Raw genomic sequence first — 23960 nt, 5'->3', positions numbered from 1 at the left:
ATCAGAAGGGGAAAAAAAGGACAAACATGGAATTTCCTAAGCTAAGTGAAGAGAGGAATAGAGGAGAATGTTCAACTGTATCAAACGCTCGTTGAGTGAGGACTGAGAAGGGACCATGGGTTTGGCACCATGTAGGTCACTTTGTTAGGGTGGCAGAGTCAAGAGATAAAGAGAAAAGATGTGGGTTCAACAAGAATAACACTTTTCAGGAGCTTTAATGTAAATGGAGGCAAGGAAAAGGAAGGTAAATCAGACTGGCATCTTCCCTCCATCTGCCTGAGGTCAGGAGCTAATGGAGCAAAAGTCCCTCGAAGTTCTGAGGACAAAGGACTCCCCACGGGGGCTGAGTGCACAGAGGAGGGAACTTCAGTTCTGAGACTTAGACTGCTTCTTTTCCAAGTAACTGTTCCTAGAAGTCACCCGACAAAATGAAGTGGTAGACCAGAAGGAAACAATGGATCCCATCCAGAAGGGGGTCCTGGGAAACCCCCTGAAGGTGACCTTTTATTTTTTTGAGAGAGAGAGAGAGAGAGAGAGAGAGAGTGAGAGAGAGAAGGGGGAGAAGGACAAAGGGACAGAGGGAGAGAGAGAATCTTAAGCAGACTCCACGCCCAGCGCTGAGCCCGACACGGGGCCCAATCTCACAACCCTGAGATCACGACCTGAGCTGAAATCCAAGTCTTGGAGGCTTAACTGACTGAGCCACCCAGGCACCCCTGAAGGTAGCTTTTTTAGAGAAACACAGCAGTTTGATAAGGACAAAGGGCTCTCAGAAGCAGGCTACCATGAACAAATGAGAACTGGATAAAACAGATGCTCTCTCTCTCTCTCTCCTTACCAACCCCTGTCCCCCCTCTTCTACTTCCCCCATTTCTCTTTCTCTCTCCCTCTATACAAATACATACACACACATTTGAATGAGCTTATGATAAATAGTGCAATGGGGGAAAAAAAGGCAACTGGGAACTCCAGAAAAATCAAAGGACTCCAAGAAAGTCATGTAATGCAAAAGGAATGTGTCACAAATGTAAACATCCATGGGATGTTAGAAAAGAGACTCCACTCAACGGACTTGGAAATCTCTGATTTTCCCAAATCCATAACAACCAGGTCTCAGAGCAGAACCACCAAGCAGGCACACAGACACATCTTCCTTCTAGTGGGTCACATCACTCCAGCCTCATGGACAAGGGCAGGTCATCCTGGTACACACGATCTAGCCCAGCACTGAATGACATTTCCACATTGACAATTACACAAACCCTCTTTGTGACTTCACTTTTGAGAGTCAACCAACAGTCCCCAGAAGGCATGGTGTGGCTAAAGCACAGACACATGTTATTTTGGTTGGGGGGAGAGTAGACGTAGCTTTTAGGAGGATGGGAGGGAGGAGAGGAGACGCTGCCACAAGTCAACGGAGCCAGATTAATGTGTTACAAATCGAACATAGGGGGATCCCTGGGTGGCGCAGTGGTTTAGCGCCTGCCTTTGGCCCAGGGCGCGATCCTGTAGACCCGGGATCGAGTCCCACATCAGGCTCCCGGTGCATGGAGCCTGCTTCTCCCTGTGTCTCTGCCTTTCTCTCTCTCTCTCTCTCTCTGTGACTATCATAAATTTAAAAAAAAAAATTTTTTTTAAATAAAAAATAAAAAACAAATCGAACATAGGAGGGTAGCCCCGGTGGCCCAGCGGTTTAGCGCCGCCTTCAGCCCAGGGCGTGATCCTGGAGACCAGGGATTGAGTCCCACGTCGGACTCCCTGCATGGAGCCTGCTTCTCCCTCTGCCTGTGTCTCTGCCTCTCTCTCTCTGTGTCTCTCATGAATAAATAAATAAAATTGTTTAAAAAAAAAAATCAAACACAGGAGCGCTAGGAAGAGCTGCACTGTCTGGCACTGGGGAGAGGGAGGTGCAGGGGCCACTAGGCACCACCTGGAGTGCCACTCCAGACTCGGGGGTGGGCTCCCCGCCAGGAGCACTAGAACTGAGAAGGGTTCAAAGAAGTGGCCTTGGGGGCTGCACTCAGGGAATCTCCCACACCCAGACCGCTCAGAGCACAGCCTGGAGCCCAGGACTTGCCCCGGTGAGTGCTCGTGGCCACGCGGCTGCCGCAGGAGAGAAGCAGGTAAGACGCGGCTTGTATGCACAGACTCTGGGCATCTTTCCTGCCACTTCACTCTGTCGCGTCACGCTAATGTACTGGGCTGAGAATTACACCAAGTCGGCCCCCCGGGGGGCCCGCGGAGCCCCGTTCGGGACCACGTGTGATTTGCTACACATGCACCACCTCGATTCAACATAAAGACAACCCGACAGGCAGGGCCTACACTGCTGCAGGGACCAGCGGGCAACCCCTCAGGGCAGCTGGCCGGCCTCCTGGACCTTGCAGAAAGCCTGGCCAGCACCTCTGCGCAGGTGGCTGCCCCAGACACGCCGAGACACAACTCGGGGCCACCCTGGCCTCCAATGGGGTACGGCCACTCCCCCACCTGCAGCCTAGCCTCCCAGCTGCTCCCTCGCCCCAGGCCGCCCCCCTCCCCCCGGCCCACACTGCCCTGGGCAGGGGGAGGCAGCCCGTATGCCAGAGGAGGCCTGGGGTTGCCACAGGAGCCAGTAATGAACTCCGTCCATCCTGCTCTGGGTGCGGCTGGCCGTGGACTTGGAAACTCTTGAGCTGCACAAATCTGTAAGATCTAAGTACTGAGCACAGGTGGCTCCAAGCCAGGTGTTCCGGGGCTTCCCACAGCTGCCCTCCCAGGGCAGTGGCCTCAGGCCAACAGGGAAGGGGGCCCACAGAGCCCCAGTGGGAGTACCTGCGAGCTACTCATGGAAGCCAGCGAGTCCCCCTTTCCTCAGAGCAGGCCAACTGCAGGGCACAGGGCGCCCTCTGAGCGGCTGTAGGAGGGGCTGGCGAATGGCAGGATGTGGGGGGGGGGGGCGCGGCCACACCCCTGCCCCCAGGAGCCCTGTTCCCGTTTGAAGGCTAAAACACTGACTAACCCAGGGGGAACTTCAGGTGTGACTTTTTGGGTAAGTGCCAATCTTAGTTCCTATGTGAAATATTTCACTTTGAAAATGAAAGTAAACTCTTCTTTTTAAATTAATTGATGATAATTGTTTTCGAGCTAAAACACAGATCAAGAGAAAGCAGTTATTGCTGATTAGCACATGACAAATACCAAACAATTTGTTATAGAAAGAAAGACCGCTCTGGGCACCAGGGTGTGACACCGGTACCAGTCCGGGGGGAGGGGGGCTTCTCCAAGGGGTGCAGCGGGGTGGAGGCAGGGTCACCATGTGTCCCCACAGGCATCCAGGCACACGATCGCGGGCAGCCCCGCTCCCATGCCAGGCTCTGTGGATGAGCCTTGACCCCGGGGGTGGCCCCGGTCCCATGCCTGGCTGCTGGCTCCCTGGTTGGGGCTGCTGTTGGCCTTGAGCCCGCCCCTCAGGCCACGTCCTTCTCTGCACACAGCCGAGGCCCAGGAGTCAGCACATGGGGCAGAGCATCCCTGCACTTTCCCAGGAGGGTCACAGCTGCTGCCAAGCTCACCTGCCCCTCGGCCTCCAAGGGTGCTAAAGACAGCATGAGGAGCTGGTGCAGTGAGGGTGGGTAGTAGGTGCTGCCACCTGCGGGGCTGAGGTCAGGACCCCTCCTCTTGACCCCCATCAGCTCTTGGATTTGTGGGGTCAGGGGACAGCAGTGATGGGACAGTGTGGGAAGTCCCCCAGACAGGGCTCAGCCCCCACTCCACAGGCCATGCTCCATGTCCACGCCCCTCCTGACCTGCCCCTCCCCTACACTGGGTAGGGGGGCTCCTGGGGAGCTGGGGCCCGGGGTGCCTGGAGGGCAGGGTTGGCTGGTGGGAGGAGCACAGCCTCAGCATCCTGTGGTCCCAGGCACCTGCCAGGCCCCAGCCCAGCCTGGCTGCCCCACAGGTTGCCTGGCTCAGTGGCTGCACCCCCCAGTCCTGCTTGGCTCTGGCTGCCCCTCCCCCGCCCTCTAGGAATACTTTTCTTAGCCTGAAAACAGTCAAATTAAGTCCAAGCAAAAAAAAAAAAAAAAATGAGCATTTTACCAGCTATGAAATCTGTTGGCTCCTCCACCACCAGGAGCGGCAGCCACCCCTTTGCTGCTAATCACCATCTCCAAGGGAGCACGGCAGGTACACCCCGAACTCCTGAAATGACTCCTCAGGAAAGGGACAGGAAGCTGCTCCCTTGGCTGATCCCAGGTCTTTCCTGAGCCCTGCCAGGGGCTGCCGGGGAGGTAGAAGGTGGGCTGAGGAGCACCCCACCCCCCAGGCTGCTGACAGAGGGTGGTGGGGCTGAGGCATAGGCCCAGATGAGTGGGTCAGCTCTCGGGGGTCCCAAGGAAGCCCCTGGGAGGTGGCAGGCTGTGGGCTGCCGGGAGAGGCACTGCCAGGGCCCCGGTGACGGGTCAGGTGCCCCAGAGGGTGCTCACAGGGCACTGGGGCCAGCAGCACAGCAACTCCAGGACAGGCCCTGGGAGGTCGGCCTGCTCCATCTGACCCTGGCTCATGCCCCAGCCCTGAGAGCTGTGAGATGCCAGAGAAGCCGGCCCCAGGCCCCTGGTCCTTCTCAACAAGGCCAGCTGAACAGACAGCACATGGGCTCCTACCACCAGCTCGAGAGTGGTGGGGGCCTCTGGGTGGGGCAGGAGGACAGCCCCAGCCCCCTGGGTGTCCCTCGGCCCTCCTGCCCAGGCCCTACCCACATCCCTGCCCTATGAGTATTGCTTGTTTGGGGGAGTAGCACGCGGGGGCGATGACAGGGCCTCACTGGGTTGGAGAGCCTGCCCCTGAAGTGACCTGGCTGAGGGTCCCCAAGCCTCCCCAGCCACAGGGTGGGTGGTGGCAGACCCAAGGACTCAGCTCAGGTGCGTGTGTTCCCACCTGGGAACCTGGCAGCTGGGCCTCACCTGGTGCTGGTAGAAGTGCACAGAGTCCTTCCCAGGGGAGGCTCTCTCCTGCACTCTTGTGTGCACACAGACTCACAGTCATGCTGGGAAATAACCAGGTGGTCTGGGCTGAGCCCACCGGGCAGGAAGTTGCCTCTGCAGTAGGAGCCGGCCTGGCTCCACGGGCCCAGGTGACCACCCCAGAGGGCTTCCCCGCCGAGGGGGGGGGGGGGAGGGAAGGGTGTGTGTCCCGGGCTGGCTGGGACTCGGCCATCCTGGGGTGGCAGGTGCCCCAGTGGTCAGAAGCCAGCCCAGGGCCGCTGAGCCATGCCTACTGCTCAGCTGCAGCACTCCCGGACTCTACCCACTGACCCAGGCTCTCAGGTGTCCAGGCAGGGGCTGTGGCCCAGGAGCAAGGAGGAAAGAGGGAGAGGTGGGGGAGAGAGGGCCCGCTGGGAGCAGGGGTGAGGCTGGAGCTCCAGTGAAAGGAAGCCTCCAGTGGGTTTGCCCTATGCTCTGGGTGCAGCCGGGCACCCAGGGGGCCAGGGTGGAGGAGGCTGCTCAGCCAGGGGGCCAGAGCTCCTACCCCACCCCAAAGGACCCCCAGCTGGTCTACAAACTACGTGCAGCTTCAGCCTCATACAAAGCCCTCCCCCTCCTCTCTCCTGCCAAACCGCCATCTGTTGCCATGGCAACGAGAGCAGAAAAGGCAGGCGGGACTAAGCGCTCTCCCCCCACCCCTGCTTCCTGGCTCAGTCTGCTGGGCAGGCTCCTGGGGTTGCGGCCCCCCACTGGTCTCTGGGCCTCCCTGCCCCCAGCAGGCAGACCTGGCCTCAGCCTGCTAACACCTGCCTCCTCCTGCACAAAAGGCCAGGTGAAGGCCCCCCAACCACTCCAGCCCCCCACCCCACAACCCCCACCACAGAGCCAGCCGGCCCAGGGCAGGACCTGTCCCGCACCAGGGAATGGCTGGTGGCCTGTCTGGTCCCTGAACCACCTGCCCCTCAGGGCCCCTACCTAGGAAAGCCCAACCCCAGGAGCATCCACAGGAGGCCAGCCACCCACCCAGGCCCAGCCTGAGGCGCAATGTAGGCTTGGTGGAGAGGGTCAGGGCAGTCCTGGTGGCTGCACGGGGGTTCCCCGCAGGCGACCAAGCCACAGAGACACGGCCCAGCTCCGCCTACACGTGCTGCCTCAAATACACTCCAGATGGCCAAGGAGACCACCCAGAATAACATAAGCATCATGCTCTACTGTCTGGGGCTGCATATGGGCACCCAGAGGTCACGGGGCGGGTACAGTGACAAAAAGGCACAGAGCAGCAGCAGGCTACCAGGTGGGTCCAAGCACAGCGCCGCGACCACGGTGAGTTCCTAAGCCTCTGGGAGGCAGACACCACAAGGGCCCCTTTCTCCACGAGGCCCAGGCTCAGACAGGCTAGGTGACTTGCCTGGAGGCGCCCAGCAGGCGAGCAGCAGACTCCGTGACCACGCACAGCCTGGGACAGAGACTAAGCCCACGCTCTTTCTTTTTTGAACCTTGGTTTACATCTTAAAATCTGCTTCTCCGGCCGTGTGCCCTTGGCAGCGGCTCTCGAGGCATCGTGAAGGTGTATCCAACACAGACTCAAAAATGCTATAGTTCGTTTCTAGCAGGTGCACACCTGAGAGCCGCCGACGCCAACAGACAGCCGGGACGCCTCCCCCAATGGTCCTCAGGCGCCTGCGTGCTCCGCCTCTGCAGCAGCCAGGGGCCTGCCCCGCCTGCCTTGTTGGGCCTCCGCGTCTGCGGGATCAGCAGGTGTGCAGGAGAGCACCACGCGGAAAACCATGGGTCGGCCTCCCGAGTGACTCAGAGTGCGCAGGCTCCCCAGACCCCAAGGAAAGGCCAGGCGAGCTGGGGGGAGTCGGAGTCGGTCCTCTGACTGGCTCCTTGAGAAACACACCTATGCCACATTGTTCAAAAGACCCAGAGGTGAGATGAGTGATCTCCACATGACACCCCCACGTGGGGGCTGCCGGCCGGCCTGAGCAGGAGGACATGAGGACCCTCCTGAGAGCTCCAGAGGACCTCCTGGAGGACCATCCCCAGCCTGGCTGGGGCACGGGGCCTGGGAGTGGGGGAGCCCGCCAGGCTCAAGGCAGAGTCACAGGGCCAGAGGAGCAAGATGCCAGCACCCCCAGCTCTGTCCTGCCCCTTCTGCCCAGCGCCCCCCACAATTTGCTGACCACCTCCTAGATGGAGGCAGGCTCTAGAGCCCCCCTGGCCCAGGGCTCTGGGGTGTGGCCCCCATGATACCGCATCCACCTCCAAAGGCTGCTGGCCTGGGACCGGTCCACCAGGATGTGTCGGGGACACTTGACTCCATCCCACACAAGCAGAGACCTGCGTGGGGCCACAGAAGGAGCCGGGTCATAGTGGACCAGGGGACCCACCCCCGCCCGGGCCACGGGGGAAACCGAGGGATGCCTGGGCAGGGCACTGTGAGTTCCCCAGAGCGTAAGGCCAGAGGGGGCTTGGGGTTGCCCCAGATGCCCAGGGTGCTGGGAAGGGCAGGGAGCCTGCAGCCTCCCCCCTGAGCTGAAGGACCCAGGCACATGGCTGGTGGGAAGAGAGTGGGGATCCCCTCTTCAGAGTCACTGGCTTGGTGCTGGGCGGTTGCCACGGCGACCACAGAGGCAGCTAGATTAACAGGGTATGTGATGCGATGAGACACCCCTGCCTCCCCATGCCCCCCCAAGACAACCCCCCCACGACGAGCCACCCCCAGATGGCCACTCACCCGGGAGCCAGACACGAGGGCCTCTCCTTCCTTAGCCACATGCCCCAGGCTGACATCTGGAGTGGAGCATCACTGTCCCTACCTCCAGGCCGGGGCTCCCCCAGAGGGCCCACCCGCCACCAGCATCCCCAAAGGGTGTCCACCTACTATGCACTCAGCTCTGGACCCCATGGGCATGAGCCCCAGGCACTCAGAGACCTGAAGACCCAACTGAGAACCACGGGGCCCCCTGCCTGGTGGGAAGTCCAGGGGAAGTGAGGGGGTGCCCACCACCTGCGACCCAGCTGGGCCCTGATGCCCCTCTGCCCACAGCCCTGTGGACAGGTGGGGGCAGGATGCCCCAGGGGACCCCCAGCCTTATCTGAGGGGCAGAAAGCTGTGAAACCATCAGTCCCGGGGCTACACTGGGTGAAGCGAGAGCAGATAGCTGGCCCCTCCCCTGCTGCCCCTCCTTTGCCCCCCTGCCCAGAACCTGCGCCCTCTCCATCCTGGGAAATCCGGGCAGAACAAGCCTTCGAAGGGGCAGGCGAGCAGGATCTGCGTCTCCCGTTCCAACGGTGGCAGACGACCGACCACAGGAGATTTTTACTAACTGGTTTTTCAACTCAATACTGTAAAATTAGCCCAGTGAAATATTTTGATTAAGCCCAGTAACTATTCAGAAATTCAATCTGGCAAATCGTGTTTTTTTTTTAAGCTACTGTCCTAGTTTTGGAAGCCTCAGGACTAGGGACTAATGATGGGGGTCACCTGCCAGTGCCTCAGGCTAGAGGCAGGTAGGGGTGCAGGAGGGCCTCGGAAAGAGGGTAGGCTGGCGGGGACCAGGCGGCAGAGGGCAAGGGCTGGGGCCTGGGGCTGGCACACAAGAGACCCTGCGTGCCAGGGTCACACCCGCCATGTGGACACCAGGGCATGGCAGGAGGAAGCCCTGTTGGCAGCCAGCAGCACCTAGTCCACTCCAAGGAACTGCGGAAGTGGGGTGGGGCAGGCAGCAGAGGGACAGGGGTGCGGTGGGCAGAGCACCTGAGTCAGTCCTTGAGTGCCAGGAGGAGGGGGCGCCAGGAGAGGTGGGCAGCCGGCAGCCCAGGCTCTGGGGAGGGGGCCCAGCAGCACGCACAGACCTCAGCCGACCCTCCACTGAGGCTCAGAGGCCCTCCCTCCGTGCCTTCTCCACAGGGGCCAGCTGCCCTCCCGCCAGGCCCAGGGGCCCGCCCACCCTGGGGAGCCCAAGGCAGCCACCACCTGTCACTGCGCACACACACCCCCACTGCCTCTGGTGGCCAGCCACAGCTCTGTCCAACTCCACACACACCTGCTAGGGCTGGGGGACCCTCGGGCACAGGGCCAGGCCCAGGGGCGCCCACAGGCTGCGCCGGGGCTGCAAATACTTCCTAGAAGCCACAGGACCTCCCCGATAAAGCAGGAGCTGCGGGGGAGCCGGCACCAGAGGCCGGGCACCCTCCATCTGCCTGTGTCCCGGCTCCCACGAGCACCCTGGCTGTGTCCCCAGCCTCCATGACACAGAACACAGAGAAGCCGCGTGCCTGTGGTCAGGCAGGTGAAGGCACGGCCCACCCGCCTGGCCCGGGAGGGCTGCCCAGCGTGGCCTTGGAGACACAGGGGTCCCGCAGCCCAGCAGGCTGGAGCAGAAGGAACGAGAGGGCAGATGGACCCCCAAGGGGCAGTGGGGCCTCCTGTCCCCCAAGTGGGACCAGTCTGTGGTGACGTCACAAGAAATTGAGTCAGTATGTGCAAGGGAGCAGAGTCCACGGAGCCGTTCTGCACGTGGTCAATTTGGGGTTTAGCATTAAAAAGAAAAAAAAAAACCTGATCTGCACTTTAAAAGGTACCTGACATGGTTTCCCCAAACTAGGATGGTGTCGTGTCCCACTCTCTGGGGCCAACAAGCTTGTGCCCCCTCCCTGCTCATGGGGTGGGTCACATCCTCTTCCAGACTCTCCCTGGGAGACCAGTCCTGGCTCAGGGGTCCTGGGCCGGACCCGGCAGCTCTACCTAGAAAAGGAGGCCAGGACGGAAGCCTACCACCCAGAACCCACTGGGTGCTGGCCTCACTCCACTGGACCAAGGCACAGATACCCCAGAGGAGCTGGGGGCGGATGCAGGTGCTGGTGGCCTGTGCCCCCACGTGACACAGATGCCAGGGCACTAGGGCTGGGATGGGGACAAACAGGGCCACCCCCACGTGGCCAAGGCTGGCCAGGGAACCTGGGGCTGGGCTTGGGTGAGCACAGAGGACCGGGATTCCCCCCAGGCCCCTCTGCCAGGAGGCAACCTCCATGGGGGCAAACCCAGACGTGCTCGGGTGCCCTGGGGGATGTGCTCCCCAGACAGACGGACAGCCAGCCGCGCACCCTGCCTTCAGTTCCTGCAGAGGTCGGGGAGCAGACCCGCGGCCCTCTGCCCTGCCCCCCGGCCAGCCGGGGTAGGGAACCCGGAGAGCCTGCCCATCCCCGGACAGGCTCCGCAAGGATGTAATCTCCGGCGTGGGGTAATAATAGAATCTGCTTAGCAGGCAGTGGGCAGCTTGCTCCTTAGGAGAGAGAAAGGAGAGGCAAAGACCCGCCTGCCCACGCGTCACCCTCCCCGAGGCCCCGGAACACGCTCGACAGGCCCACCTGCCCAGAGTTGTCCCCGGTCACAGAGCGGGGGTGGGGGGGAGGCCACCCTGCCACCTCTCCTCTTGGGGCTGGCCCTGGGGTGATGGGATCTGCCGCCCAGATGGCAAGAAGGGGCACGGGGTCCCCGGAAAAGAGCAGCCCCTCCCCTGACGTGCCGCCGACACAACCTGTGGCCCCCTGGCCCCAGGACCCCTGCTCGGCACCCCCGGGCCAGCACCCTGACCTCCTGAGCCCCGCCCGAGCCAGGCCCTGTCCTACACGCCTCGCCCACCCCCACCAGCACCCACTGCCCAGGGCCCGGGGACAGGCAAGGCACTCAACACACGTAAACACACACACACACACGTACACATACCCATGTATTCTGTGCACTTGGAAACCTGCCAGTCAGTCTCCATGCAGGACCCCTGGGCACCGGCCTGGTTTGTGAAGGGCCATCCCCACACGCAGGCCACCTGTCCTGAGGCCACACACGGCAGAGAACCCGACCTCACCCTGCGGCACGGGGCTTCCAGGCTCTGTGTCTCCCGACCCACAGCCAGGCCTGCCCCCGCTGCCCTGGGCTCCTGAGCAGACAGAGGAGGAGAGGCACAGGGCATCTTGCTTCCCAAACACCTGGTCCACACCCGCCCTGTGCCTGCTTGGAGCTGACGACCTCCCCTGCACACCCATGCTGTTTCGGGGGGCTGCTGGCCTCTGCTCTGGGGGCACCAAGAGAAGTGCCTCCACGGGAGGGGTCGGCTGGCCTGCAGCCCTCTAGTGTGCCAGGACTTTCCACAGCAGCAAGCCCCTGAGGCCCAGCATGGAACTGTGGAGCTGGCCAGTCGGGGCCTGGGGAGGGCCTACCCACAGCTGCCAGCCTTCGAGGGCAGGGGCCCTGGCTTCCCCCGGGGGCTCTTATGAGGCTGCTGAAGGGCCAGCCACACAGAGGCCAAGGACAAGGACATGTAGAGAGACCCACCGCCACCCCCTGAGGTCCCGCTGCAGAGCCAGATGGGCAGGACCCTGCTTGAGCCCCTGGGGCTGTGGCAGGGCTGTCACCCAGGACTGTCACCTGGAGGCCACCAGCTGGGCTGACTCAGGATACTGCACATGCCTGGACACAAGGAGCAGTGAGTGAAACCCGCATGGCCAGCTGGCTCTGGCTTGTTCTCCCAGCCCTCAGCTGGATGTGCCCCTGCGTCCAATCCCCCTGCTGGGCATTGCCACCCCCACCCCTGCCCCAAGCCTGGCTCCCAACAGGGGGCGTCAGCACCATCAGCCTGACAAGGAGGTGATCCCGGTAGTGATCTGTAGACTGAGGCTGGCGTGGCCTGGGGTGGGGACTGGCCACCCTTCTGGGCCTCTGAACAGGGACAACAGTGACTGACCCCCAAACGACCCCTCTGGGCTCCACATACCACCCCTGCAGACACCAGGGCAGTACATGGTGATGCAGAGCCCCAAGGTCAGAGGGCCCATGGCTAGCTGACCCCAAAGGCAAGCTGTGGAACAGCTGAGCACCCCACGGGCAGAGGGACCCAGGAGGGGGACGCCTGGATGTGGCCTGTCCCCACCTCCACAGGGCAGCATCCAGGACAGCAGCTCTCTGTGGACACTGAGGACGATGCATGCCCCACCCCTCCCCGGGCCAACAGCAAAGCTGGAAATGAATCTGATGGGATACTCCCCTGAAGACCCTGGGCCACTGGTGCCACCTGGGGTCCCCTCCAGCCCCCACCACACCCCCGATACATGTGTTCCGCCAGCCAGGACAGCACAGCCCACGTGTGCAGGTGCCCTCGGTCACTCCGTGGCATCTGCTGGAGGATGTTCTATCTGTGCCACTTTATGATTAGTTATAAATCCCTTGGGATTTGGGGTTTAGAGTCAGCAAACCTCCAATCTGAGACAAGCCCTCCGCCTCTTTAGAGATAAGCCAGCATCAACCCCTCGCCATCCGCCAAGCCCAGCATCCCTCCAACAACCGGAAACACTCCCTCCTCTGCCTCATTCTCAGCCTCTGCTGGGAGATGCCCACGCCTTACCCCCCACCCCGGCTAGCCCAGGGTGGTGATCTTGGGACTGAGACCCTGGCTTCCTTCCAGGGGCCAGCCCCGAGGAGGGGGCTGCAGGAGCTGACTGGGTGGGGAGCTGGGCAGGGTGCACCATGGGCCAGGGAGGCCGGGACATGGGAGGCTGATAACCTGACGCCTTCACACCCCCACATCTGTGACCCCAGGTGAAGGGCTCAAGCAGGCACAGCCCTGACCCCAGCCCAGCGCCTCTGGCCAACCCAAGGCCGTCCACCAATGGTTCAGCGTCTCGCAGAAACTCCAGCACTTCACCCACTGTCAGGCCACAAGACCCCCTGTAACAAGGGGACTCTGGAGGGTGGCAGGGGTAATAACTGGCCGATGGAGACCAGCCTTCCTTCCCGAGGAGCCTCGACGGTGTGGGGCGTCCACACACTCCAGAGCACCGGGCCAGGGGACTGGTCAAGGTCCGCTGGGTTGCTCTGTACCCTCGCAGCACTGCCACCCCCACACACCTCCAAGGGAACCTGCCACTGGAGATACAAGGCAAATATCAGAGGGGGGCCAGGGGCTGCTCCGGGAAGTCACCAGGAATCAGCTCCAGAGCCAGGGAAGGCTCCATCGTGCCCACAGCCTGGGAGGACCGGTGGCAATGACGGTCGTGACCCTGTGAGGCCTCGGCCCTCCCCTTGCCCCTAGAGTCAGTGGCAGCTCCGGGAGACCTGGCCACCAGCTCCTTCTGCAGGGACAGGGGTTGGTGGGACCGGGGGCTGGGGTCTCCCCTGGGAGCCTCCACTGAGCAGGTCTAGCACCCAGGAGGCTTCCACCCCCCAGCGCTTGTCAGCACAGAGCGGTGCTGAGGCTGGGAGGCAGGTGCAGGAGCCTGCCAGACACCTGGACCCTTCCCACCGCCGCAGAGGTCTGAGGACAAGCGGCCCCGCAGCCTCCCTCGGCGGGCGGAAGCTGCAGACTTCAGCACAGCCCCGCTGGACAGCTCCCCGCCCGCCGCCGGCCCTGCAGGACGGGCCCAGGGCGCCTTCTCCCAGTCCCAAGACCCCAGGGTCAGGGTACGGCCAGCAAGCCCTCCACCCAGGCCGGGGGCACGACTGAGGGCTTGTGGCTGCTCCCCCTGGAGATTCAGGAAGGGGGGGCGTGGTGGGGGAACTGCAGGCTGCAGGCGTGGACCAGTCTGCCCACCCGCACCCCACCCCCCTTTGGGTCCCAGTGGTCCTGCGGGGGTCAGGCCATGCTCCGGGGACGGGGCTCACAGGGACTCCAGGCGGCCCATGCTGTGCACGGAGGTGGTGGGTTACCTCGACCCGGGTCCGATGGCCCAGCAGCACGGGCACGCACATTTGGGGAATACAGCAGTGCATACAACGTGAGCCCTGACTACGGGGCAGGAGGGGCACGACTGCCCCGAGCAGCCCTAGCACCAGGCGGGGGTGGCAGGCGTCAGCGGCTCCTAGTGGGTCACATGTGGAAGGCACAGGCCAGGCATGCTAGCAGAGCAGCTCAGTGAGGACAGAGCTGGCACGTGGGCCTGCGGTGGGCAAGGCCGTGGCCACCCCGCCCGAGCTCTGACCACTGCACACACTGCTGTCCATCCGCCCTTCCAGCGTGCCCAAGGCCAGCAGGGAGTGCTCAAGCCGGCATGCAAGGAGAGGGCCACACGGCCGGGGTGGGGTGCTGGTGTGGAGCTGGGGCCCAGCGAGACACAAGGGGGGGCAGAAGGCGCAGCTCACACAGGGAGGGCATCTCTCTCGCCCACACTCCTGTGGCTGCCAGGGGCCTGAGAGGCAGGACCAGGGAGGACACTGCATGACCCTGCATGACCCGCGCTCCTCCAGATGCCTTAGCCCCACTGGGCCTGTCCCTCTGTGCCCACGGCATGCAGGGAGGCTTCCGGCCGGGGCAGATCCATGGCCCCAGGCAGGGCTGAGCCGTGTTTCACTGCCCCACCACCAGCACCAACCCTGGAGGGTTCGGGGGCCGGAGAATGCAGCCCAAGCTGCTGCCACGCACGGACAGGACAGCTGCATGCAGCTCTCCTCACCTCTGGTCCCCTCCAGCATCAGCAGCACTATGGGGGCTCAGGAGTGCAGACCCTCACGGCTCTGGGCCCAGGGCCCCGTTGGCCTCCACACGCCCACTGCAGAGACCTGGCTGGCAGTGGAGGCTCAGCCTCCGAGAAACAGCCACTTCAAGTTAAAAATCTCGCATCTGGCTGGATCTCTGCCGGTTTGGGGAATCGGTGCTAACTTCAGAGGCTGATTTGGTGCTGCGCTTTTAGAGTCTCTGTCAGACACACACACAAAATATTTAAACTGTGTCTGGGGCTTGCCTCCAAATAATGTGGGATAAGGGGTGGGTGTGGGGTGAAATGGGCCTCGTGTCGCTGAGGCTGGGGTGGGCTCTCGGGGTTGGGGGCCCTTGCCCTGACTTCTGCATCTAAGAATGTCCGTGTGTGGAAGCCCCAGCTGCAGTCCTGGGAGCCGGCGCGGGGCCCCATTGCAGGCAGGCCCCAGGGCAGAGGCAGCAGGACAGGGCACGCTGGTCCTGCAGGGCCCTGGGAAGGGACGGATCAGCCCCCCGCAGTCCAGAGCTTCCAGGCTGGGGCAGCCAGCACTCCGAGGCCCCAAGACAGTGCCCTTGCTCCCTGCACCCCACAGCGTGGCACAGCTGCCCAGCCCAGGCTTGCCACAGTCCCCATCCTCTCTCCCCTAGAAGAGCTCCGCGAACATCGCACCTGCCAAGGGGATGAGTAAACGCAGCAACGCCTCTGTCCTCATTTCTCCCCACAGTCCCCTGCCCGGGCCAGGGGCCCCCTCTGGCACCATGGCCAGCACGTGGCTGGAGGGGGACACTGGGCACAGTGGCCAAACCAGGCCCCCTGCCGAACCCCAAGCTGGCTGCAACCCCCACCCAGTGTCACACACGAGGAGCACCGAGGACCTAAGGACACAGACGACAGACAACCCATGCAGTCACACTGGCCCCACAATGTGAGCTCTTCACTGAACACCCGGTGGGAACCCTGCTGACCCCGGGGACCCCGGACAGTCACAACACCCCACACCTTCTGGCTCCTGCAGGCAGGCAGGCCCTGACCCTTCCAGGCTCTCACACACCATGCCAGGAGTGGATGCAGGAGGGAGGGACAAGGGAGGGCCTCGGGGTCACACCGACAGCACACATCTCAGCAGTCCCAAGGCACCCGGGGCTCCTCACACCCTGAAGGGCAAAGAGGCTAGAAAGTTCTGGGGTACTGCCCATGGTGCTGCTCAGTGAGGCCCCCAGGCTACACCCAGGCCCCTGGCCAGACAGTGGGGGGGGGGCTTTGTCCGGCCTCTGCAGACCTGGCTCCCGACCGCCCCCCACCACCTGTGCCCTGGGCTCTAGCTTGAGGTCACTGTCACCACCCACGGAAGCTGGAAAGGACAGCCTTGTCTGCTGCTGGCCCCCAGCTCCCAGACAGCGAGGGTCCCACCTCAGGGCTGCCTCCTCACCCCAACCCTGCCTCACCCAGCGGCCACCTCTATCACCGTCCCACCTGGCTCGGCCCCCGTGGGAGGCCTCCTACCCAGGGAGACAGCTACCAGGGCTCAGGTGAGCTCTCAACCACGCCAGGCTGGCCCAGGCCGGCCCCTCCGCTCTGGCCTCCGGGCCTGCAGTCCAGGCTGACACTGGCCACGGGGAGGGACCCATGAGGTTCCCAGGCGGCCACCCCCAGCACCCAGGGCCACCACGTGTGGCCTCCCCAACCCCCTTCCGTCCTGACCCTTGGCCCAAGCCCGTAGCTACCCAGTAGGTCCCTGAGCCAAACCACCCCTCACAGATGCCACATTCCTGGCCAGGCAGCCTCCTGCCACCCCCGCAGACCGCCCGCGGCGGTGACACGGAGCCGCAGCCTGACGTGTCCCGGCTCCTGCTGCGTCACTCAGGCCACACAGGCGCTGTGTGGGCTGCCCTCCCACCTCCACCCTGGGACCAAGGAGGCCAGCGTGGGCGGCAACGGTGGGGTAGCCCGAATCCCAGGGACCCTCAGTCCACCAGCCCCCAGCCCAGGGCCAGCAGGCCCCGGGCATCTCCTGTCCCCCATGGTCAGGCTCACTGGGAGGGCCTGCAGGAGGCCAGGGTGGGGGTCGGCCTCAGGCCCCTGTGTGGACAGGGATGTGGTGACCACCTGGGGAAGTAGCTCTGTCCTCACCAGGCTGGCACCCCCGGGATGTCACGTGCTGCTCCACAGCTTCAGGACCCTTGAGATCCACCCGGAGGCACTGCTGTCCCGGGGCACAATGAGGAAACCGCCGGAAGGACAGCCGTGGGGCCGTGGGGAGCACTGCTGGCTCCAGAACACTGGTCCCTCAGAGGCTGCAGAACAAGGCCTGGGCCACCTCTCGGCTGGGGCCCAGCACAATCCCTGCTTTGTCCCTGCGGCCTCTGTCCCAGCCCAGCCTCCATCTTGTCCAGCATCCGAGGCAGCTGGCCCGGGGCAGCCCTGACTAGCTGGCCGGCACCCCCAGGGCAAGGCCTCGGGGAGGGCGCGGACAGCTTGGCCATCCCTGGCCTGGCTCACGGGCCCTCCCCCCACTGGGCCTGGGGCTGAGCCGACCTGGCACCAGGGAAGGGCCCATCAGAGCAGCTGTCAGGAGACACCAGCCCTTCCTACATCTGAGAGGACTTTCTGTAGAGTCCTGATGAGCCTTGGGGGTCCCTCCTGTCCAGAGACCCCAGATGGGACCTAACGGATGTGGACCTGCTGTCCTCCTGCCAGAGAGTGGCCACAAGAGATGAGCCCCTCCTAGTGACCTCAGAAGCTGTAGGAAACCCTGCCCTGGAGGCTGGGGGCTGAGGCTCCAAGTCCATCAGCCACTGAGCTCTAGACTCCAGACTGTCCCTGGCCTGGGATCCAGGCCCAGAGCCACCCCATGCAGTTCCAAGGTGGCCACAAAGCCCTCTGGGCACCCCCTGCATACCTGGAGAGATCAGCCAAGATGGGAGCCCATGGAGCCACAGGCAGGCAGCAAGCCTCCTCTGATGGCACAAGTGCCCTGAGACGCTCACTGCACAGCAACAGGCCACCAGAAAGTGCCAGCACCCCCCGGGCACAAGGATGCTGTCCACCGGAGGCGGGCATGGGCGGGTGGGGGTTCTGGGGCCTGGGGAGCTCCAGGCACAGCCACACACCAGGGTGGCCACAGCGGTCACTGCCTCCTCCCCCAGCACAGCCACTTGATTTCTGAGCAGCCACCTCCTCCCAAGATCCCCAAAAAAGCCAGCTCTGAGTCCCATGGCCTTGAAGGCACAGGTGTTCTCCAAACCGAAGCACCAGGTAACCAGAAAGGTGCCCTGACTGCTCCCGGGCAGCACCAGTCACAGAGCCGCATCTGCAGGCAGCACCGCTCAGCATCTGGCCTCTGACCTGGGAGGGCTTCGGGCATACTGAAGGTGCCAGGCACGGGGCAGGGCCGATGCTCAGGCACAGAGGGCACAGACAGTGCGTATTCAGGCCCTGGGGTCACTCCACAAACACCTGTGAAAACCAGAGAAGCAGGCCTCCTGGCGGGGCCCAGGCCAGGCTGGCTTTCTGGCACAACCCGCTTGCAGCCCTACAAAGTCCTTAAGGGGGCTGCTCCGGGCGGGGCGGGGTGGGGGGCGGACAGGGGAGCATAGGGAGCCAGCCCTGGAGGCCCTGGGCCCACACGCTTCACCAGAGGGTATCAGGATGCTCCTGGCCACTGTCAGGCAGGCTGGGAATGGGGCAGGACCCAAGCCCCTCACCTCGCTGCTCCTCTACCCCAAACACCATCCTGGGTGGCTGTCACCCCACAGCCTTCCGCAAGGATCTGCTCTGGCCTTGCCTCTGCACTTGCAGCTGGGAGCACCCCACACCCAAGTGGCTCTAGAGACAACCTGGCACCTGGGCACACTGGGGCCTGGGAGGGGCGGGTGCTGGCCTCAACGCTTCTTGCGGGAAACAGCGGGAGCTGGCCTGGCAATGCCTGCTTTCCCCTTCGCGCTCCTGCCCATCTGTGCCCTCTGCCTGGCATGTCCTTCCTGCTACACTGGGCTCCCCAGTCCCTGCAGAGCCGTCACTGCTGCCGTGGGGAGACAGGCGGGACCCGTGAAAACTCAGAGGTGCTCAGAGCGTCGGCTGACCATAGTGGGCAGGGGACGCTCTGAGACCAGGGTCCTAGGCCTCTGGCCGCCCCCAGCACCCTGCCATCTTTACCTATGGGAAACAGCCCATGACCCCAGAAACCTCCACACTGAGCTACCCTCCATCAGCGGGGACAGGCCCCCAGGGACAGTTCTTGGCCCAAGCAGGGGGCTTCCCGGAGCACAGCCTGACTGGGGTAGGGGTGGGGGGTGTCTGTCCCAGTGGGTCGCTGCTGGGACACCAGCTGATGACGCATAAGCCCTTCTGACAGCTCCAGGGGGAGCTGGGGGAGGCCAGGTGGGGGCTCCCCACAGGCCCCTAGAGCTCTGCCCCCAACTACTTGAGAATAGGGTCCTGTTACTCTGAACTTTAAACAGGGTCTGTGTCGTGAGGAGATGGGCTTTACTTCCCACCCCCAAGGAGCTGCTGCCCTTGACCAGAGCACTGGGCTCTGAGCCTGCTTCCTGGCTCGAAGCCGGGCTAGACAGCAGAGGCAAGCCTGCTGCACTGAGGGCGGAGGCTCCCGGGGGTGGGAGCGGACGGCCCTCAGACACAGTAGCCAGCACATGTGGCCGGAGGAGGCCCACCCCACTCCCCACTTGGCTTCCCTTCCCTCTGCTGTGGCCACACCCCTTCTCTGGGCCTCGGGCCCCCAGTAGTCCCCCAGGGCAGACCCCAGACAGCCCTCCCACCCCCTCCTCCAGGGCCCATGCCCTGCAGCTTCTCGCTGGCTCTCAAGCTGCCTTCTGCCCAACTTTCTAAAACCAAATACGCGCTCGATGCCCCAGGAGCCTCCCCTCCCACTCCTGCGTCTGGCTCTGGGCCCCCATCTGCTCCAGCTCTGGACCGTGGATCACTATGGGTTGGCCTGTCTCCCCCTCCCTCACCTGTCCCATCTTTGCTGGCTTCCCCTACCTCAGGACTCCCCTCCAGCCTGCCTGACACCAGCACCCCACACGGACTCTCCTAAGATCCCTGGAGGACTCACAGGTACACAGCCAGGCTCCACCCCAGGTGAGCTGCCCAAGAGCCCCTCAGCCCCACCTTCTCTCATGGGCTGGCCTGACTCTTCATCTGAATGCCCTGCCCCAGCTCCCTCCTCCTCAATCCCACCCATAGACAAAGGGCTTCTGAGAGCTCCACACCTTGCTGCACACCTTGCTGCGCACCGCCCCCCCCCCCCCCCGAAAACAGCACACAGGGCCTGCTGCCCTCCACCTCCTCCTCCCATGGGGTCCTCTGGGCTCATAGGAGCTGAGCCTCGTCCACACGTGCTGAGTTCTGGTAGGGGCAGGTCCTCCCGGCTCCATGTCCTGACAGGGCTAGAGGGACACAGGCTGGAAGGCCACCCAGCGTACGCCACACGTCCTCCTAGAACTGCTCAGGCCTCCCCCGTACCCACTGGAGCTGCCTGCTGCCCCCCAGCTGAAGAGGCCTTTCCCGCATCAGGGATAGGACAGAGCCTTGGCAGTGGACTCTACCCCATGCAGGGTTGCCTGGCCCCCTGCAGGTCCTGAAGACCTCTCCCCCTACCTGAAAACATGACAGTGGCTGGGACCCAGGCCTCCCCAGGGCTGCCTACACGGGTGACCCTAGGACGCTGAGGGCTGCCGTGCAGAAATGCCCAGCCAGAAGGAAGATGACCTTGAAGCCACAGCCACAGCAGTCCCGGAAGAAGCAGCCTAACACCGAGTGACAACCCGCTTGCTGAGCCCAACACCACACATGCAAGAAAGAAGCACCCGCCACTGAAAAAACTCAATAAAAAAGGCAAGCAGGACCCTACGGCCACCAGAGGGGCATCGGGCTGGGTGGAGGGGGATGCTCCGGCCACATCTGCACTCCACACTGGGCAGCAGCCCCTCATCCCCGCATCTGGCATCTTGGGGGCAGAGCCCACCTCCCAGCAGGCTGTGGCTCAGGACACGCCAGCCGGGGTGCCCGGAGCACATGGGTTGAGAGACCCAGTGGCCGCCCAGGACTCCCTGCCCGCCGCAGCTTCCCTGTTCCAGGACCTGGGCAGAGCGCAAGTGAAGAACAGGGAGGGCCCAGGCACGCTGTCATCCAGAGAGGGAGGCAGCACTGGGAAGTGCATTCTTCCGCTGAGGTCTCCTGGCAGAGAGCCTAGCCCCAGATAAGGTCAGACGTTTATCTCCGGAGCAAAAGGACAGGCCTGGGAAACTGCAACTCTCTTGGCATCTGATGCCAAAGACCAGTCAGCAAGCCGGGTGGCCAGGCCTGGTACCCCCACGCCTCAAGGCCCCACATCCACCAGACTCCAGCTGGCCCTCCAACCGAGGGGACAGAGACAGGGGCACAGTACCCCCCCCCCCCAGTCCTCCTGGGAAGCCAGCACCCGATGAAGCCAGAAGGAATGTGGGATGGACAGAACCGCCCCCCCCCCGGGGAGGGGGCCTCAGCTAGACCAAAGCAGACTCCCCTCAAAGGGCAGAGGCACCCGAGGAGGAAGGCTGCTGGCTCCATGTGCCACTTGGAGCTACTCCTAAACATCACATGGCAACGTGTTGTTGACACACACGCGCGGCATATCCTTTTGTATTCATTACTGTTAATTACAGTGGAAACCTCCTGTAATTAACTGTACAACAGTATAACTCGATGAAGAGTACGGAGACCAGCCCCTGCGCACGGAGGCCGGCGAGCACGGCGCACGTATAATTCATTGCTGTCACCACTCACACGACGACGTTTCCTTATAATCACATTTTATTGGTACGATAATTAGATTATTTCACTGCTTCCCACATTCTGCTGCCCCAGGTCCCTCCCCCACTGAGGATTTCACCAACTACAGTCATTCCTCGCAGGAAACATGCATATTTTGAACTCAGATGAACACCGGCTGTCTGGCACCTCCTCCTTGAACCCGGGCCACTGCACCCCACTCCCAACGGCGCTGCCCTACCAGCAGAGGCCCCTCGGGGCCTGAGCAGTAGGCACAGAGGCTGTCCACTCAGAGTGCAAGAGGGACAGCTCCCCACCCCCCCAAGTCCCGTCACAGCCACTGCCTCAGGGTCTGGACCACCTGCCTCCCTCACACCACCTCTAGCTCCACCTCTGTGCCGCCCAGGGGGCTTGGGCAGGGCCTGCAGCCTCCCAGCCAGAGCAGCTCCCCCCTGGGCCCCCACCCTGCACCGGTAGGGTGGGATCAGCAAGGGCTGCACCCTCCTCCTCCCCTCGGTCCCTCCCCTGCTGGCCTGGGGTCTGAGGAACTTCCCAAAGAGACAGGGGTAAGCAGTCAGGCCCAGCGGACCTCTGGGCTGCTAGGAGAGGCCCATCCTGGGAGAAGAAAGAAAATGGCTGAGCCCAGCCTCCCACAAAGCCACTCTGTGAACGCCTGGCCAGCTGGATGCGGGGACCTAGCCTGATTACCAGAAAGACAGCCGGGACCAGCCGGGGAGCCCCCTCCTCCCACAGGCTGGGGTTTGGGGATCCAGGGCCGGAGATCCGGGATCCGGCCAGGACCAGCCTCCCGGTCCCTCCCCTGGGGCAGTGCAGTGTCGCAGGCAGCGCGCACAGAGGCTAAGAGGAGTGCCAGGCGCTGTCCAGCCCAGCGAGCCGCCTGGGGACTCTCCACTCCCACCGTGCGGGAAGGTCCCAGTCGGGCCAAGGGGCCTGATCGTCCGCTAGACGCGCGGGCCGCCTCCCTGCCCGCCTGCCCGCTGGCCGGCCGCCGCCGGGAGTTGGGGGTCGCGGCCGGGGGCGCGCGGCCCGGGGCGCAGCTGCTCGGGCAGCACGCCTATTAGCGCGGCCGCGGCAGACGGCAGATGGGCGCCCGCCCGGCCCCCTCCTCCCGCGGCACAATGGGCCCGGTCGCTCGGGCGCACAATGCGGCCGCGGCCGCGCACCTGCAACCGGAGCCGAGGGGCGCTGGCCCGGCCCGGCCCGGCCCGTGCGCCCCCGTCCGCGCCGCGTGTCCTTGGGCCGCGCCCGGCCGACCGCAGCCGCGCGGCCTGCGGGCTCCTCCGCGGGACCCGGCGCCCAGCCGCCCATTGTTCGCGACCGCCGGCCGGAGCCGCGGGCCGGGCCTACAGCTCCCCGCTCGGGACGACCTCCTTCCGGGCCTCCCCCCGCCCCCGCCCCCGGCGCGCAGTCAGCACGGCCTCCCCGGCGGCGGGCCTGCGCGCCCCTGCGCCCCTGCGCCCCTGCGCCTCCGCGGCGCCCGGTCCCCATCCCTGTCCCCAGTCCCCTCGGTGTCCCCGGGCCCCGGTCGCCCCCGCCCTCGTGTCCCCGGGCCCCATGGACCCCGGGTCTCCCAGAAACCCCCCGTCCCCCCGGAGCCCTGGTCTCTCCGGCCCCCGTTCTCCTCGGCGTCCCCGGCCCCCTCGGTGCCCCCCCGTGCCCCGTGTCGCCTCGGCGCCCCCCGAGCCCCCGCTCCCCCGGCCCCCAGCCCCCCGCGCCCCCCGGCGCGCACGCACCTGTCTGCCCCTTGCCCAGCGTCTTCTCCAGCCGGTACGGCCCCACATACTGCGCGTGCTGCGCCCCGCCGCCGTCCTTCCCCGTCGATGTCATCGCTCCCGGGCCCGGCGCCGGCGAGGTGGGAGCCCCGGGCGGGCGGGCGGCGGCGGCAGGGAGGGGCCGCGTCCGTCCGCGTCCGTCCGTCCGTCCGTCCGCGCGTCCGTGCGCTGGGCCGGGTCGGCGGCGCCCGGGCGGGCCGCGCTCGCTCCGCGCCCCCCGCGCCTCCCCGCGCCGCCGCCCCCCGCGCCCGGCTCCGCTGCGGCCCGGCCCGCGGCTCTGCCTCCGCTCTCGGAGAGGACCGGGCGGGCGGGGGCACCAGGCTTCCGCCGCCGCCGCCGCCGCCGCCGCCGAGGCCCGCGCCCCGCGCCCCGCGCCCCCGGCGCACGCCCGTCCGTCAGTCCGCGGCCGCGCAGCCCAGCCGAGCCGAGCCGCCGGGCCGAGTCGAGCCGCCGAGCGGAGCCGAGCCGAGCCGAGCGGCCGAGCCGAGCCGAGCCGAGCCGAACGGCCGGGCCGAGCCGAGCCGAGCCGAGCTTAGCGGCCGAGCCGAGCCGAGCCCGAACGAGCGCAGCCGCCTGCAGCGGGGGCGGCGAGTGGCTCCCGCGCCCGCCGATCAGCGGCACCAGCCAATCAGCGGTGCCCCGGCTCGTAGCCCCGCCTTCCGGCCCGCCCCGCCGAGGGGAGCTCTTCGTAGGAGCGGGACTCTGCAAGGCGAGGCCGGGCGGGGCCGGGCGGGGCCGGGCGGGGTCGGGCGGGGCGGGGCGAGGGCGGGGCCGGCCGGGGCGGGGCCTGGGCGTCTCCAGCCCCTCCACCCCCGGCCCTCGCCCCGCCCGGACCCCGGCCGCCGAGCTCCCGCAGCCGAGCGAGCCGCCCCGGAGGCGCATCCCGGGCGGATGCTGCGGCGTGGTTCCCCCGGTTCCCCCGCTCCCGCGCCCTCCCTGCTGGCCGCGACTACCGCGGTCTGAA

At 64.6% G+C, this 23960-nt stretch overlaps 1 protein-coding gene across 13 annotated transcripts in view; it reads right to left on the bottom strand.

The window, feature by feature from the left end:
* The window catches only part of BRSK2 (BR serine/threonine kinase 2), a 59860-nt gene extending 36748 nt beyond the window's left edge, over positions 1-23112 (bottom strand). For 10 of the 13 annotated variants that reach the window (XR_005373514.1, XR_005373513.1, XR_005373516.1 and 7 more), the window contains exon 1: positions 22958-23110. Coding sequence is in view for 9 of the 13 variants with exons in the window: in XM_038563547.1 (XP_038419475.1) it covers positions 22958-23051 (94 nt within the window). In the remaining 4 variants the exon portion in view is untranslated. Of the gene's footprint in view, positions 1-22957 lie in introns of all 13 variants that reach the window. The other 3 variants (XM_038563542.1, XM_038563544.1, XM_038563543.1) reach the window with 2 other exon arrangements.
* Between the last annotated feature and the right edge of the window lie 848 nt (positions 23113-23960).

Source organism: Canis lupus, chromosome 18 (assembly GCF_011100685.1).
Source record: "Canis lupus familiaris isolate Mischka breed German Shepherd chromosome 18, alternate assembly UU_Cfam_GSD_1.0, whole genome shotgun sequence".
In the NCBI taxonomy this organism is placed as follows: domain Eukaryota; kingdom Metazoa; phylum Chordata; class Mammalia; order Carnivora; family Canidae; genus Canis; species Canis lupus.
This window is presented reverse-complemented; position numbering and strand designations above follow the sequence as displayed.